General features: G+C 39.8%; 1 protein-coding gene across 1 annotated transcript in view; it reads left to right on the top strand.

The window, feature by feature from the left end:
• Window positions 1–17,500, top strand: part of LOC123774449 (nephrin) — a 112,744-nt gene that overhangs the window by 22,707 nt on the left and 72,537 nt on the right. The window contains exon 2 of the mRNA XM_069307960.1: window positions 16,344–16,481. Coding sequence (XP_069164061.1) covers window positions 16,344–16,481 — 138 coding nt within the window. The remainder of the gene's footprint in view (window positions 1–16,343; window positions 16,482–17,500) is intronic.

Genomic DNA, 17,500 nt, shown 5'->3' with positions numbered 1-17,500 from the left:
TGAACCTCTTGACTGAACTGGACTGGACTAACCAATATATTGGACTGACCATCTGACTTGGCCGGCTAGACTGGTCTTATGGAATGGACCTCAACTTGCATCCATTGTGGCCATATAACTTTAAGATATCACCAGATACCGTGTCGGCAAAGTTTGTGAATTCCATACGATAGCTTCTCCGGCAAGCTATCAAATGGGCCAAATTGTTGGCAAAACTTGACCCCAGGGAAAAACTGTTGACAATAGGAATCAATAGTGAGCCAATGATGGCGCCTTGGGTGTGGATGGTCTAGTGGCTATTTTATTAATATATTGACGGAGGTTTCAACCCTTTTACCCTGTCGTAGTTCAGTCGATTAAGGCAGTGTCTGGGATGCTCCCGGACGCAGGTTCGAATCCTCGTCACGGCCCTTGTGGATTTGTTCATATTGACGGAGGTTTCAACCCCTTTACCCTGTCGTAGCTCAGTCGATTAAGGCAGTGCCTGGGATGCTCCCGGACGCAGGTTCGAATCCTCGTCACGGCCCTTGTGGATTTGTTCATATTGACGGGGGGTTTTGAAACTCTTGAATAAGATTTAGTAACGTGGGGTTCTGGAGTTTTGAGACTCTGAAGCTATTGGGCACATCTCTAAAAGCTCTCCTATTGGTGTTTAGTGGTTGAAATATGAGACATAATAATGGAATTCATTGTTTTAGTCTATGAAGCTTTATGAACCGGGTTTTGTAAATACTTGAAACTCCCTTTTAATGGAGTTTTTAACACGATGGAACACGAATAGTACTCGTTAGAATGGGAACCAGGTTTATTTGAGAGGGGGGGACCTGCTGCATGGGTAACAGCTTCTCCTCCGTATCAACCTACCCAGGCTTTGCACCCTGGGAACCAGGGTGCAAAGAATGGGGACCAGGTTTATTTTGGGGAATGGGAACTAGGTTTATTTTGCTTCGTGGAGAGGGGGGGACCTGCTGCATGGGTAACAGCTTCCATATCTACCTACCCAGGCTTTGCACCCTATCATGACGCAACTCCATAGTCTTTCTAGACTGAATGATGCCTACTACTAGAATGGGAACCTTATTGTTCTCTAGCTTACTAAGGGTTAGAACATAAGGGTTCTTAGCTGCAGTGGTCTATGCAATCAGGTTACACTCGAAAGTTCCCAAGATTAGTTACTGAAGCGTTTGGGCGATATTTCCATTCGGGATAGTAGAATCGAACCAGCATCCCAAGTAATCCCAGACGCACGTCCTAACCCACGACCAACGATATGTTAAAGGTTATACCACCTGGAGTCTGCCGGGGTCTACTAGAATTCTCGAAGAACCAAACTGGTAGCCAGTTCAGATATATCTATAAGAAAATCTGAGTTCGATCCCGCAATCCTGCATTATTGTGATTTCATTGTATATTGTATGCATATCATTTAAATTTTGTTATTTTGCTGTTATTATATATTTGCGTGTAAATACGTTGATAAGACCTATGCATACACGAATATAATTATATAGAAACATATATTCAAACAGATATCTACATGCTTATCTATAATATTCACTATCTCTCCTGGCTGCCAATCTTGCCGAAGGTCGAAACTTGAGTTTAAAGAAGTTTGTCAAGTTTCTTTGAATCAAAAGTTAGTTGTTTTTTCCTAGGATTTCTCTATATTTGCTCCGAACATCTGGAAGCAGTCCCTCGCTTCTTGATATCATACATCTTAACATACATAGTATCATACATAGTAGCATAGATTTGATCATACTTAGTATCATGCATATTTTCATACAATATAAAATTATCATACATAATTACCCATAGGCCGAGTAATCCCCCAAAAATACAAAGTTGCCACAATGATATTTGTGACTTTGAAGCAACGTTGCTGTAACGTAATGTTTTCTCTTGTAACAACGTTGCTGTAACGTAATGTTTTCTCTTGTAACAACGTTGCTGTAACGTAATGTTTTCTCTTGTAACAACGTTGCTGTAACGTAATGTTTTCTCTTGTAACAACGTTGCTGTAACGTAATGTTTTCTCTTGTAACAACGTTGCTACAACGTTATTTTTGTAATGTTGTGAGCTATTTGGGTGCAAGAACTATCGACAGTAGACGAATACTGCTGACTTACATGTAGATAGTTAAATAGAAAAAAAACATAAAACAATCATTAAATGCACGAGTATCCACGATTACCCGCTATCACTCTTCCTATCACCTGCTATCATCTTCCTATCACCCGCTATCATCTCCCCATCACCCGCTATCATCTTCTTTCCCTTCTCTTCTGGACTGGCCCTTCGAAGTATTTGTTTCAGTGTCATTAAAGAATATTTCAAAGAGGGACGAGGACGAAAAACAGTGCCACGTGGCACCAAGAATGCCATATGGCACTGACAGTGGCACAACAGCTGGACAGGATGGCAAGGAGACGCGCCTCCCAAAGACCCAGCAAAAATATGTTAATGAAAGGAAAAAGGAAGAAGTGTTCAGTAGGATATGTTGCAGTAATGACCGGGAGAGAAGGAACTGGGGAACTGGGAGAAGGAACTGGGGAACTGGGAGAAGGAACTGGGGAACTGGGAGAAGGAACTGGGGAACTGAGAGAAGGAACTGGGGAACTGGGAGAAGGAACTGGGGAACTGGGAGAAGGAACTGGGGAACTGGGAGAAGGAACTGGGGAACTGGGAGAAGGAACTGGGGAACTGGGAGAAGGAACTGGGGAACTGGGAGAAGGAACTGGGGAACTGGGAGAAGGAACTGGGGAACTGGGAGAAGGAACTGGGGAACTGGGAGAAGGAACTGGGAGAGGTAAATTCTAGTTCGGTGCTGGGGGAATCAGCGAAGCAGGAGTCAGAGGAAGTGACAGGTAATGGGGGCTGTGAGATGTGCTGGAGAGATGGAGGAAAGTAAAGAGGAAGAGAGAGAGAAAGAGAGAGAAGGAGGGTGGAACGGAATAGGGTCTAATGTCCATTACTTCGTCGGAACAGCCAGAAAGGAAGGCTAGCCTCCAAGTGCACTGATATTAATGTTATTTAAGTCCTCCTTCAATACGAATACTTTTATACCTTCCGGTATTCTCTGGACCTACCTGGTCCTCCTAATGCAAGGTCCGAGAGGTATCATAGACCTTGCTGTGGGTCCCTGTAAACAGCAGTACAGACCTTGCTGTAGGTCCGTGTTAGCAGCAACATAGACCTTGCTGTGGATCTATGAAAGCAGCAACACAGACCTTGCTGTGGATCCATGAAAGCAGCAACACAGACCTTGCTGTGGATCCATGAAAGCAGCAACACAGACCTTGCTGTGGGTCTATGAAAGCAGCAACATAGACCTTGCTGTGAGTCTATGAAAGCAGCAACACAGACCTTGCTGTGGATCCATGAAAGCAGCAACACAGACCTTGCTGTGCATCCATGAAAGCAGCAACACAGACCTTGCTGTGGATTCATGAAAGCAGCACCACAGACCTTGCTGTGGATCTATGAAAGCAGCAACACAGACCTTGCTGTGGATCCATGAAAGCAGCAACACAGACCTTGCTGTGGATCCATGCAAGCAGCAACACAGACCTTGCTGTGGGTCTATGAAAGCAGCAACATAGACCTTGCTGTGAGTCTATGAAAGCAGCAACACAGACCTTGCTGTGGATCCATGAAAGCAGCAACACAGACCTTGCTGTGCATCCATGAAAGCAGCAACACAGACCTTGCTGTGGATTCATGAAAGCAGCATCACAGACCTTGCTGTGAGTCTATGAAAGCAGCAACATAGACCTTGCTGTGGATCCATGAAAGCAGCAACACAGACCTTGCTGTGGGTCTATGAAAGCAGCAACACAGACCTTGCTGTGGATCCATGAAAGCAGCAACACAGACCTTGCTGAGTGTCTGAGTAAAAAGTCTTCAATATAACCACACCTAATCTAAACCAGGAAGAATATCTACACAAAATATTTTCTGAAAAATCCCACACAGTACACCCACATTCAGGTACTACACTTAGTGAACAAAAAACGTAACCAGAAAGTTATTTTACGTTCTTCAGACGTAATAACGTCTCTACGTTCTTTTTATTGCGTCGTGTATCTACAGGGTCGCCTCCACGTCTTTCTCAAGATGAGAGCCGTGGTGGAACGATATCTCTCGAGATCCGGGTAACTGGAAAAAGCGGAGATGTCTAAATTGTGAGAAAATGGCGAGTTTCTGGTCTTTAAGAGACATTAGTTATGAGGAAAATATGCAAGACCAAAGTCTTGAAAAAGTTGAAGATGCGTTAGGCAGAGACGCTTTGGCAGTATTTGTGAGAAATGTGTGAGAGGACCAGAAGAGGTAGGGAGAGAGAGAGAGAGAGAGAGAGAGAGAGAGAGAGAGAGAGAGAGAGAGAGAGAGAGAGAGAGAGAGAGAGAGAGAGAGAGACAGAGAGACAGAGAGAGACAGAGAGACAGAGAGAGAGACAGAGACAGACAGACAGAGAGACACAGAGGTGCTCCTGCTCTGTACCTTTGCATTTTAAACAAACTTTTGTTCAGCATTACATATTAAATTTTAACGAAAAACACCCGCTATTAGATCACCATAAAAACATCAGTCAATATTTCGGTCGTTATGAAACGCAAATCCAAGTTTCAACCATCGTGAAACACCTCCAAAAATGATACTGAAACACCGACTTTCAAGCTGAATGAAATGCCTATCAGGCACTAAATAAATTTTCATATTCACATGACTAATAAATCATTGCTTTACCATACATTCCCAAGCCTCCAAACACCCTCGAACAGGCTTGTTAATCCCTTTTTATGAGTGAAAATCACTCTACACATTACACATCTGAATACATTCATACAGTTCGAATACATTCGAACTGTATTTTAAAATGTTGTGTGATACAAGTCGGTTTGTTTTCCTATATAAATTTATATTAATATACATTAAACTTCTATATATATAGTTAGGCGTTGGTTAGGTTAGGTTAGGTTAGGTTAGGTTAGGTTAGGTTAGGTTAGGTTAGGTTAGGCGTTGGTTAGGTTAGGTTAGGTTAGGTTAGGTTAGGTTAGGTTAGGTTAGGTTAGGTTTGGTTAGGTTAGGCGTTGGTTAGGTTAGGTTAGGTTAGGTTAGGTTAGGCGTTGGTTAGGTTAGGTTAGGTTAGGTTAGGCGTTGGTTAGGTTAGGTTAGGTTAGGTTAGGTTAGGTTAGGTTAGGTTAGGTTAGGTTAGGTTAGGCGTTGGTTAGGTTAGGTTAGGTTAGGTTAGGCGTTGGTTAGGTTAGGTTAGGTTAGGTTAGGTTAGGTTAGGTTAGGTTAGGCTAGGTTAGGTTAGGCGTTGGTTAGGTTAGGTTAGGTTAGGTTAGGCGTTGGTTAGGTTAGGTTAGGTTAGGTTAGGTTAGGTTAGGTTAGGTTAGGTTAGGTTAGGCGTTGGTTAGGTTAGGTTAGGTTAGGCGTTGGTTAGGTTAGGTTAGGTTAGGTTAGGTTAGGTTAGGTTAGGTTAGGTTAGGTTAGGTTAGGCGTTGGTTAGGTTAGGTTAGGTTAGGTTAGGTTAGGTTAGGTTAGGTTAGGTTAGGTTAGGTTAGGTGATTAAGTTCTGTTAACGATTATTTGTATTTTTAGTAATTGGCTGAAGCATTTACAGACATGCAATTCGAACAGAATTCGAATGTCAACGAGGCATTGTTCGATAAACGTACGTACGTCGTCATTGCGAGTCGTGTGTAAACGGCTTTTCATTAGTAAACCGGGGGTTTGGTGGCTGGATTAACGAGCTTGGACCTTTGTATGCGAGGACGGGCTGCTTTACACACGACTCACACCTGTTGATGTTCGAATAGTTACCGAACAATGCTTCGACCTCTTTTCGAATTGGAACACAGTAAATGCTTCAACCACGAACTACAAATGCAAATAATTGCCAACAGAACTTAACCTAACCTACTCTTAAATGTGCACAAATTACTAATGGATAATAATACTAATTTATATGTGAACAATTTACTGTTGTGTCTGAACAACATATTAAAATGAACGTCTTTGGGATCGGTCGTTGGATGGAATGAACAGCCTAAAAATGCTTTGCTAACAAAGGCCTTGAACACATGAATACCACAATCAAATAGTTTAAACTGAAATAGACTCTGTAATGGGATATTGTTTGAAATTGGAATGGGCCAGTAATTGGTTGGGTATATGCAAGTATATTGGGATTTGCAAATGGATTAGTGGTTGTTTCGTGTAGTGTACACAACTTGTATGGGATTTGAAAATGGATTAGTGCTTGGAACATCAATTGTGATGTTCACAATTGATGTTCCAAGGTTGATTTGAGGTTGATTTGGTGCCTGTAATTAGTCCATTATCTATTATCAGGATGATGTTTGATAATGGCTTATTGCCCGACAGTGGCTGAGGGCTGACAGTCAGTGGTGCTACTGTATCAGTTACTGTATCCGGGTTCGATTCTATAACTGACTTTGAGTCTATAACTGGCTCTGTGTCTATAACAGTATCGAGGTTCAATGGTTTAAGGTGTGTTCTTTAGAAGTACCCTAGGTTGCGGGTTCGAATCCTGTCGTGGCTCCAAAGTTGATGTTGTTAATTCAAAGGACTGACTCAATAACACTAATATTTTATTCACAAAATACCGAAGGAGTATATTACAGTAGATACAGTAATGACAGACAGGTTTCGTAGACGATTATGAATGCCTGTAAGATAGTCAAATAACCAGACTTGCTGTAAAATTAGTCTTCGTTCAACCCCTCGAAAAAAAAATATATATACAATTTAACAAAAATGCGGAACAAAGGACAATTGAATTCTAACTAAATTAAAAAAATGGGAGTTGTTTTTATTCTGGTCAACGAAACAAATAACTATCGACAAGCGCACGAAAATTTAATGAATTTCTGAGATTTATAGGTGATCCAGTTATAAATTTTTGACAGCACATATTTTTGTCTTTAATAAGTAAAAATTATGTAATAGGTATTTTTAATGAGAGAGAGAGAGAGAGAGAGAGAGAGAGAGAGAGAGAGAGAGAGAGAGAGAGAGAGAGAGAGAGAGAGAGAGAGAAAGAGAAATATATATATATATATATATATATATATATATATATATATATATATATATATATATATATATATATATATATATATATATATATATATATATATATATATATATACAAGCTTGAAGGGTCCCCAAACCAACATGCATCAGAAAACTCTTGACCCCTGGAGGATTCGAACCTGGTCTGCCAGGGCCTCATTGTGCCTCTTGGGGTGTCCAGTATTATAACCACTCTGCCATCAGATTGTACAAAAATATTGGATAGTTATGTGATTCTTGACGACTTTACACAGTTACTCATGAGTACACACACACTCATCAGAATAGACACTGTCACTCATCAGAGTACACTCACTGTCACTCATCAGAGTATACTCACTATCACTCATCAAAATCCACACAGTGATGGACTCACCACAGCCAAACACCATCAAACATTCATCACTCATCCACACATCAACAAACCGTAAGTCCCAAAGTTAGAACTGTCTTTAATTAGAGTAAAGAGCAACTTTATGAAGATATACACGTGCTAGCCACCATTAACAGGACGAGAGAGGCTGGTTAGTGTGGGAAGATGGGTGGGTGGAAAGTCACTCTGGCTAATGAACTATTCCAACCTTGAAATTTGGTAATATCTCAAAGTGAGAAAATGGCTTTGATGCACTTCCCAAATGAAAATGCAAAAGGTTCGGCTTATAAGTTCTGGGATGAGCCATTGGCATGTGGAATTATCTCACACGTGCGACGCTTTTCTAAAAAAAATCTGAATGGTTTTCTTCAGTTCTGCAGCAAAATTAATGAGAAAATTTAAATCTAGTTTCATGGTGAAAAAAATATAAATGGTGTTGAAATTTTGCTTTTTCATAATTTGCAAGTTTTATAATAATGATTTACTAGATAGAAAATAAGTTGACCAGACCACACACTAGAAGGTGAAGGGACGACGACGTTTCGGTCCGTCCTGGACCATTCACAATCGACTTGAGAATGGTCCTGGACGGACCAAAACGCCGTCGTCCCTTCACCTTCTAGTGTGTGGTCTGGTCAACATACTTCAGCCACGTTATTGTGACTCATCGCCTGCCTAATAGACAGACAATATGACCGCTATCTATAATATTTTTAAAAATCTATTGTTAAATGAAAGACAAGATGAGAATAACGCCGTTTTTTGACTGATATTATAGACGAAGATTACTATTTAAAACCTCCAAATTTGTGTTTATCAAGAACTAAAAAAATAATTTAGACATAACAACCTTTGGAGGGTTATTAAGGTCTCCATCATTACTTACTGACCAACCAGCAAGTATGATAATGGGTTTAACAAGACTGATACCATAGGATGAAGCTGCAGACTGAGACTTCTGACGTTCTTAGGTTGAAAGTGTTACTGATTCTAGTGGTGAGAAATGGCAATTTTTCCTGAAGATGTTACGGTGTTAAAGACTCAAAGAATGTTGACCAGACCACACACTAGAAGTTGAAGGGACGACGACGTTTCACTTCAGCCACGTTATTGTGACTCATCGCCTGCGACTCAAAGAATGATAAACACATGATGAATTAGCATTTCTTTACTCATCATTTGTAATTAAAGGCATTTAAGCAAAATGGAAAAATATTAATAAAAAATAACCATTTGAAATGATTATATCGTGTTTAAAATTACATAATGATAACGTAACTATATATATCTTTTTGATTTTCTTATCTCCAAGCGTCATTTTCCCTAATCTGTCTCCCAAACCCCCCTCCCCGTCTCCTACGGGCTCACCATAGCCCGTGCTACTTGGAACTGCTTGTTCCAAGTAGCAAGGAACTGCTTGTTCCAAGTAGCAAGGAACTGCTTGTTCCAAGTAGCAAGGAACTGCTTGTTCCAAGTAGCAAGGAACTGCTTGTTCCGAGTAGCAAGGAACTGCTTGTTCCAAGTAGCAAGGAACTGCTTGTTCCAAGTAGCAAGGAACTGCTTGTTCCAAGTAGCAAGGAACTGCTTGTTCCAACAACAACAACCCCCCCGTCTCTCTCCCTCTCTCTAAATGGACGCCACTCCACAGACACGCTTCAACTACGAGATAACATATATTTTCCTCCCGGAGCACTGACCCGGGGTATCAAAGGCTGTACTGACGAAACTCATGTCGATTACTTCTCCCGCAGCGCCATCTACTTGAGTACATTGTGTCTGCTATCGTTGGAGAGGTCTGTTCCCTAGCACCGTGGTGGTAATTGGCTCTCAGATATCGTCATTTGGAACAAATCTGTGAATCTGGACGTCCTGATTCAAAGACTGTTTCAGAGTCTTTGAATATGTGTATTGCAAGAGGAATTGGTCATAGGTATATGTAAGTTTCAAGATGTTCTGATCATTGCCACATGTAGTTCCTAGTGCCATATGTTGTTGGTGTTTTCAAGCAGTTTGGGACGTTATGGGACGTTATGGGACGTTATGGGACTTATTGGAACGTAATGGGACGTAATGGTAAGAACGTAACAAATAAAACCTATTATGAAAAGTAACTTTTCACAGGAATCCACGTTTTCTTGGCATCATCAGAAGGATTGGTTAGGTTAGGAGAGGATAGGTTAGGTTAGGATAGGTTAAGATAGGTTAGGTTAGGATAGGGTAGGTTAGGTTAGGGTAGGTTAGGTTAAGTTAGGTTAGGTTAGGTTATCTTGAGAGGTTATCTTGAGATGATTTCGGGGCTTTTTAGTGTCCCCGCGGCCCGGTCCTCGACCAGGCCTCCACCCCCAGGAAGCAGCCCATGACAGCTGACTAACACCCAGGTACCTATTTTACTGCTCGGTAACACGGGCATAGGGTGAAAGAAACTCTGCCCATTGTTTCTCGCCGGCGCCTGGGATCGAACCTAGGTCCACAGGATCATAAGTCCAGCGTGCTGTCTGCTCGGCCGACCGGCTCCCCAGGGTAGGTTAGGTTAGGTTAGGTTAGGTTAGGGTAGGTTAGGTTAGGGTAGGTTTGGTTAGGTTAGGTTAGGGTAGGTTAGGGTAGGTTAGGTTAGGTCACTCGCATTTAGGTTAGGTGATACGTTGCAACAGTTTCAACATATCACCTCACCCAAATGTGAGTATATAAGACAAGCTGTTTTACGTTATCATAAGTATAACTCTGTTTAGTGTTTTCAGGTTACAGTTGTGTGTGTAAACTAAAAGTCTGAAAATGTAATAAGTTATTACGAAACGCGTTCAAGCGTCGCGCCAGACTAGAAATAAAAATGAATTTTGGAGAATTGATTTTTCAATTACCATCGACAGTAAAAAGAAACCTAAGAAATATTGAGAAAATTCGTATTAGAATTATTAATCTTACTTTTTCGGTCAAATTTAACAACATATATATATATATATATATATATATATATATATATATATATATATATATATATATATATATATATATATATATATATATATATTTTAACACACTTTGTGAGGCAGGATACACATCTGTTTTGTGGAATTTCATTTCATCGGAAAACTTTAAAATCACGTTACCGTTATGATGAGTTTTCAATATTATTTTCCAGAGAGTAATAATCAATCAACTTTTCCTCTTTTACAGTAAAAATATTGGAACCAACACATTTCTCTGTGGAACACGGTTGAGTTATCTTTTCAAGGCTTCATTAAGAGCCTCGCTTTGATGTAACAGGACAGTATTGGGAATATATATAAATATATATATATATATGTATATATATGTATATCTATATATATGTAAAAACTATTACAACATACTGATACGAAGCTTAACTCACTGGTTTATTGCTCTCAGGTTTGAATTCAAGCTCGGAATTATTTTTGATACTCCAGAATATATATATATATATATATATATATATATATATATATATATATATATATATATATATATATATATATATATATATATATATATATATATATATATATATGCGGAAAATCCACAGAGAAATATGAAATGAGGTGAACGTTTCGGCTTTGTTAAAGCCTTTGTCAACACCAGACTGACTCAAGTCTGGTGTTGACAAAGGCTTTAACAAGCCGAAACGTTCACCTCATTTCATATTTCTCTGTGGATTTTCCGCATAAAATGATCAGTGTTTTGTGATCGTCAATTGCATATATATATATATATATATATATATATATATATATATATATATATATATATATATATATATATATATATATATATATATATATAGTTGATCAAAGGTTATGATCAACTCATTTAAAAAAAAATTAAGGTCAAAACATATCTCAAAAATTAAGATCAAAAGTTACTTCAAAATTTAAGATCGAAAGCTAAATTGAAAGCAAAGGTAAGAAGCTGAAGTTTAGACGCAAAGTTCAATATAATCAGATTCATTCAGTAAAGCCAATTTTGTTTAGAAGAGGAAAATGCTCAACTCAAAGGAGATCCAATTTCAAGTCTTACCTTTGAATCTCAATGTATTTTGTTTCTGAGATGGCGGACATAACCTGCTATGGATCACCACTGGTGGTGTATAGTGTCCTACAGATCACCACTGCTGGTCAACAATGTTCTACAGATCACCACTGCTGGTCAACAATGTTCTACAGATCACCACTGCTGGGTCAACAATGTTCTACAGATCACCACTGCTGGTCAACAATGTTCTACAGATCCCCACTGCTGGTCAACAATGTTCTACAGATCACCACTGCTGGTCAACAATGTTCTACAGATCACCACTGCTGGGTCAACAATGTCCTACAGATCACCACTGCTGGGTCAACAATGTTCTACAGATCACCACTGCTGGGTCAACAATGTTCTACAGATCACCACTGCTGGGTCAACAATGTTCTACAGATCCCCACTGCTGGTCAACAATGTTCTACAGATCACCACTGCTGGTCAACAATGTTCTACAGATCACCACTGCTGGTCAACAATGTTCTACAGATCACCACTGCTGGATCAACAATGTTCTACAGATCACCACTGGTGGTCAACACTTCACAATTCTTGTGAAGAGACTCACGTCCATTCGCCCTCCTGAGGGACAGAGACAGAGACAGAGACTCCACGACTGTCTCAAGTGAGGGCCGTCAACCAAGTACTTGGAAAAGTCCTTGTGAGTGATACCTATCATGGGAACCTGAACCTATAATGGGAGGAAAGGATGGAGTTTGAAATAGTCTCTCGTGATTGAAGCTCCTCGGCCCAGCAGCAGCACCTTCTGGCGCTTGAGTGAGTCCATTAATCATCCATCAGAACCAGACTTCTCGCACTGTTTAGGGCACGTTTGGCGACCCAACTTCAGGGGAGACTTCTCCAGGCTGTTTAATAAAATTCTTACCATCCCTAGCTTCAGGCAGTGGCTGATGTAAGCATAAATATATATACATATATCCCCTTTCCATCAAGCTGGACAGCTTCAGCTTCGCCGTGGTGTCAGTTTGGTGAATAGGTTCCTCTCAGAGGTATGCTAGTTCCTGCAGCATACTGAAGGCAGTATGCTATTCAGGTTATGTTTAGAGTGTTTTTTGGCATTAATCAATGTTGTTTGAGAAAAACATTTTCGTATGGAACAATGCTGTGAGAACCCCGGAGCCGGTCGACCGAGCGGACAGCACACTGGACTTGTGATCCTGTGGTCCTGGGTTCGATCCCAGGCGCCGGCGAGAAACAATGGGCAAAGTTTCTTTCAACCTATGCCCCTGTTACCTAGCAGTAAAATAGGTACCTGGGTGTTAGTCAGCTGTCACGGGCTGCTTCCTGGGGGTGGAGGCCTGGTCGAGGACCGGGCCGCGGGGACACTAAAGCCCCGAAATAATCTCAAGATAACCTCAAGATAACCCCTTCTCACAATATTGCAACTTATCCTCTTCTGATATGAATATTATATTTTGTTTGACGTTTCAACAACTTGCAACAGCGGGATCGTAAAGTTATATTGAGTATACTCAATATTACATAATTTATATATAATATCACATATGCTATTTTACCTTTACTTTAGCAATTAAATTTGGACCTCTGTTATCTTGAGGTGATTTCGGGGCTTTAGTGTCCCCGCGGTCCGGTCCTCGACCAGGCCTCCACCCCCAGGAAGCAGCCCGTGACAGCTGACTAACACCCAGGTATCTATTTTACTGCAACAGGAGCATAGGGTGAAAGAAACTCTGCCCATTGTTTCTCGCCGGCGCCTGGGATCGAACCCAGGTCCAAAGGATCACAAGTACAGAGTGCTGTCCGCTCGGCCGACCGGCTCCCTGGCTCGGCCGACCGGCTCCTCATAACGTCATTGAGGAGATAATGCCCGATCAACCCAGCTATGATTCATGTAGATTACTGTAGAACACAGGTGAAGTAGAAGTAGATTACTCAACACAATTGAGGTAGACGTAGATTACTCACTACACCAGTGAGTACATATAGTCCTCTTTACCTGTGAGACACGGTTACAAGAGAGGCCAGGCTGTATTGACCGCAGTCAATACAGTGGAACACAGCGCAAGGATAACACGCCTTTCAGTTATCGGTCTCCAATATCACACATGGAGTCCGCTGGTCAACAATTCCAAACATTTGGTGCAGCGTCGCCACTAGGTGTGGTAGATGGCTTGGTACAGAGGTGTATCCCTCACCTTTGTTGGACGAGGCATATCAGACTCTTTGCTCTTATAGAGGAAGTGTTTAAGTGCAAGAGAAAGGGACTTTCGTCGAATGTCTCTGAGTACCTTCTGGGGTCATGGTGAGTGAAGGTACTCACTCACTCACACTAAATGCCACCACTTATGAGTATCTTCATTATTAGGTCGACAGTGTAGGCTGTCCTGTCTATCTGAACATATCCTGGGAGCGTCAGAATATTTTCACAACACTCAAGGGCCCTTGAAACGGAATATTTAAGTTCTGAATGATTATGTTATATTACAAGATTGACTGCTCGTTGGTACAAAAGTCAACTTGTTATCTAGTGACTTTTATTTTCTAAAAAAGATGGCTTTATTATTTGAAGACCAGTCTTAAAAGATATTAATGAAACCAGCATTTTCTGAAATTAGGAATCCTTGAAACGGAATATTTAACATTCTGAATGATTATGTTATATTACAAGATAGATTGTTCGTTGGTAAAAAAGTAAACTTGATATCTAGTATCTTTTAATTTCTAAAAAAGATGGCTTTATTATTTGAAGACCAGTCTTAAAAGATATTAATTTAACCAGCATTTTCTGAAATTAGGAATCACTGCCTTGCGATTGGTCATACTTTACATGAGTTAGGCCTTAAAATTGCGGGCTCTTGTGTGAATGGACAGTCTGGCCTGCGAATTATGGAGTGTTAATATAAAATGAAGCTGCGATCTCTGTTCAAAAAATAATGCTTCAGTTCTCCAATTATATATTACGTAATATTTCATTAAGTAGTTATTTAGCGAATGGTCTATTTTGACCGTCATTATATTCTTTAATTTCTTTTAGTTTCCCTTGAAGTAAGACGTATTCCTACTGCGTATTTAGAGTTAAATGGCAATTTTTTTCTGAATGCTCTGTATTCTCTTCTCTGAGGCAATGGGTCCCTACAACTGGTACATATATATATATATGTATATATATACCAGGAATTAGTTAAAGGTACGTCTTATGAAATAATAAACATGACAGTATAATTAACACCAAATATATTCGTTCCTTTACGTTTCACACCTATGCACGCAAACCAGCACTGTAATCGGTTAGAATCACCTGCAAATGCACGCAATGTCGCTTGAATACACACACACATATGCCTGGAGACAACACACACACACACGCACACACACATACTGAAACACAAAATCATTTTCCCTTTGAAATACTCAAAGTAAATAATTGTTGAACATTATATATTTATATATATATATATATATATATATATATATATATATATATATATATATATATATATATATATATATATGTATATGTATATATATATATATATATATATATATATATATATATATATATATATATATATATATATATATATATATTTACATATTTATATCTCCAGAGACACCCGAGAAATAAAAGAAAACGTCACATTTTACAGAAAATAGTCAACATCATTTAATTTGGTCGAGAAATATTCCTGATAAACTGGCGCATTTGTAGCAATGTATTCGTGGTTTTTATGCTCCTAAACAACCAGGTTTCTTCCCAGGAACTCGTTAACTGGCCATGAAACTATAGCGTGGTAGTTTATTTTTAACCCCCATCTGTTGCAACGGTATCCATGTGACATGTTAATTATTGGGAGGTTTCTTGATTGCACATTGCAATCGTGCATTTTCTTGCAGTATGTTTGTAGTATTATGAAACTATGCATGCAATCCGAATAATTGTGGGGATCGATAGATTGTTTCTAGCGTAGGTTAGACATTATATATATGAATGAGGTGGATATATTTATAGCAACTTCTTCGTATGATTGGATTGTTTCAAGCGTTGGGTAAACATATATATGAATGAGGTGGATATTTTTATAGGAGCTGCCTCGTATACTTTGATTGTTTCAAGCGTAGGTTAGACATAAATGCTTGAATTTGGGTGGATTTAAACAGGAACTGCCTTGCAAGGGCCAATAAGCCCTCTTTAGTTTCCTCAATTCTTAATTTAAGACTGACTGACAGTGTTGGAAGACTAACAGTGTAACAAGACACTGTATGATAGTATAATTGTGATGCCAAGGTCAAGGACCGGGCCGCGGGGTCGCTGAGCCCCGAAACCATCTCTAGATATCTCAAGGTAGGTTCTAAGCTTCTGGTGAGGCGTACTGTGTACTGTGTACGGTGTACTCCTGTCAGTACAGGAGTACTGGCCAGTGTCCGTGGCCTGACACTGTCATATATATATATATATATATATATATATATATATATATATATATATATATATATATATATATATATATATATGCGAACAAGCCTGAATGGTCCCCAGGACTATATGCGACTGAAAACTCACACCCCTGAAGTGACTCGAATCCATACTGCCAGGAGCAACGCAACTGGTATCTACAGGACGGCTTAATCCGCTTGACGGATTAAGCGGATTAAGGCGTCCTGTAGATACCAGTTGCGTTGCTCCTGGCAGTATGGGTTCGAGTCACTTCTGGGGTGTGAGTTTTCAGTCATATATATATATATATATATATATATATATATATATATATATATATATATATATATATATATATATATATATATATATATATATATACATACACAAAACTATATATAATTCTCTGTTTTCCTCAGGTTCAGCAGTGGGGTTCCAGCGATTCTTGGTGACTCCAGAGAGTGTAGAGGTGATGGAAGGAGCTGATGTGTTCCTCCGCTGCATTGTGGAGAACCAGCAAGGCAAAGCGCAGTGGACTAAAGATGGCTTCGCTCTAGGTATGCCTCTTCTAGATATTAGCACATTTATGAAAGCATCTTTTTGGAGCAGGACGGTGGAATCGAACTAATGTACTGGGAGACACCCTACACGCGCCTCGTTTCGTAGACTGACGTGCTAAAAGTTACACAACTTTTAATTGATTTTATTTATGGAATGTGGCTAAAGTGTTTCGTATGTCGCGTTTATCCTCTGGGTGAAATGATAGCTTCGACAGTGATAGCAGAAATTGCGGGCTTTTCATGTCTCTTCTCTGTGTACTGCGATAGTTTTTAAGACGATAGCAGCTAGCCCTCATTTTCCTTATGCCTCTGTTCTATGTGTACTATGATATCCTTTCACAACGATAGCAGGGAGGTCTCATTTTTCTTATGCCTCTGTTCTATGTGTACTATGATATCCTTTCTCAACGATACCAGGGAGCCCTTATTTTCCTCATGCCTCTGTTCTATGTTTACTATGATAGCCTTCACAACGATAGCAGGAAGCCCTCATTTTCCTCATACCTCTGTTCTATATATTCTATGATATCCTTTCACAACGATAGCAGGAAACCCTCATCTTCCCCATGCAAGTGTCATCAGCGTTCCACGATAGCTGCTCCCCACTCCACTACCACACTCTCTCTCTCTTACTCCCTCTGGGCTATCCTGTAGAGGCTCTCATATTGGTTCAGACTTAATTAAGCTGTCTCTCTGCTACTTGTGATTGACTGGGTGCAGCAAGTCTGAACGGGGATTGGCAAGTCTGATCTAATTCATAGTACATAATGGCGAACGAAGATTAGCAGCTCAGCCTATTCACAGCCGCAGCGAAATTGATGGTATGATAATTTCATTTACATATATCAGCTTAAGATATATATATATATATATATATATATATATATATATATATATATATATATATATATATATATATATATATATATATATATATATATAACTGAAAACTCACACCCCAGAAGTGACTCGAACCCATACTCCCAGATGCCACGCAACTGGTATGTACAAGACGC

Source organism: Procambarus clarkii, chromosome 61 (assembly GCF_040958095.1).
Source record: "Procambarus clarkii isolate CNS0578487 chromosome 61, FALCON_Pclarkii_2.0, whole genome shotgun sequence".
Classification (NCBI taxonomy): Eukaryota; Metazoa; Arthropoda; class Malacostraca; order Decapoda; family Cambaridae; genus Procambarus; species Procambarus clarkii.
The sequence above is the reverse complement of the archived record's forward strand: the minus strand, read 5'-3'. Positions and strand labels throughout refer to the sequence as shown.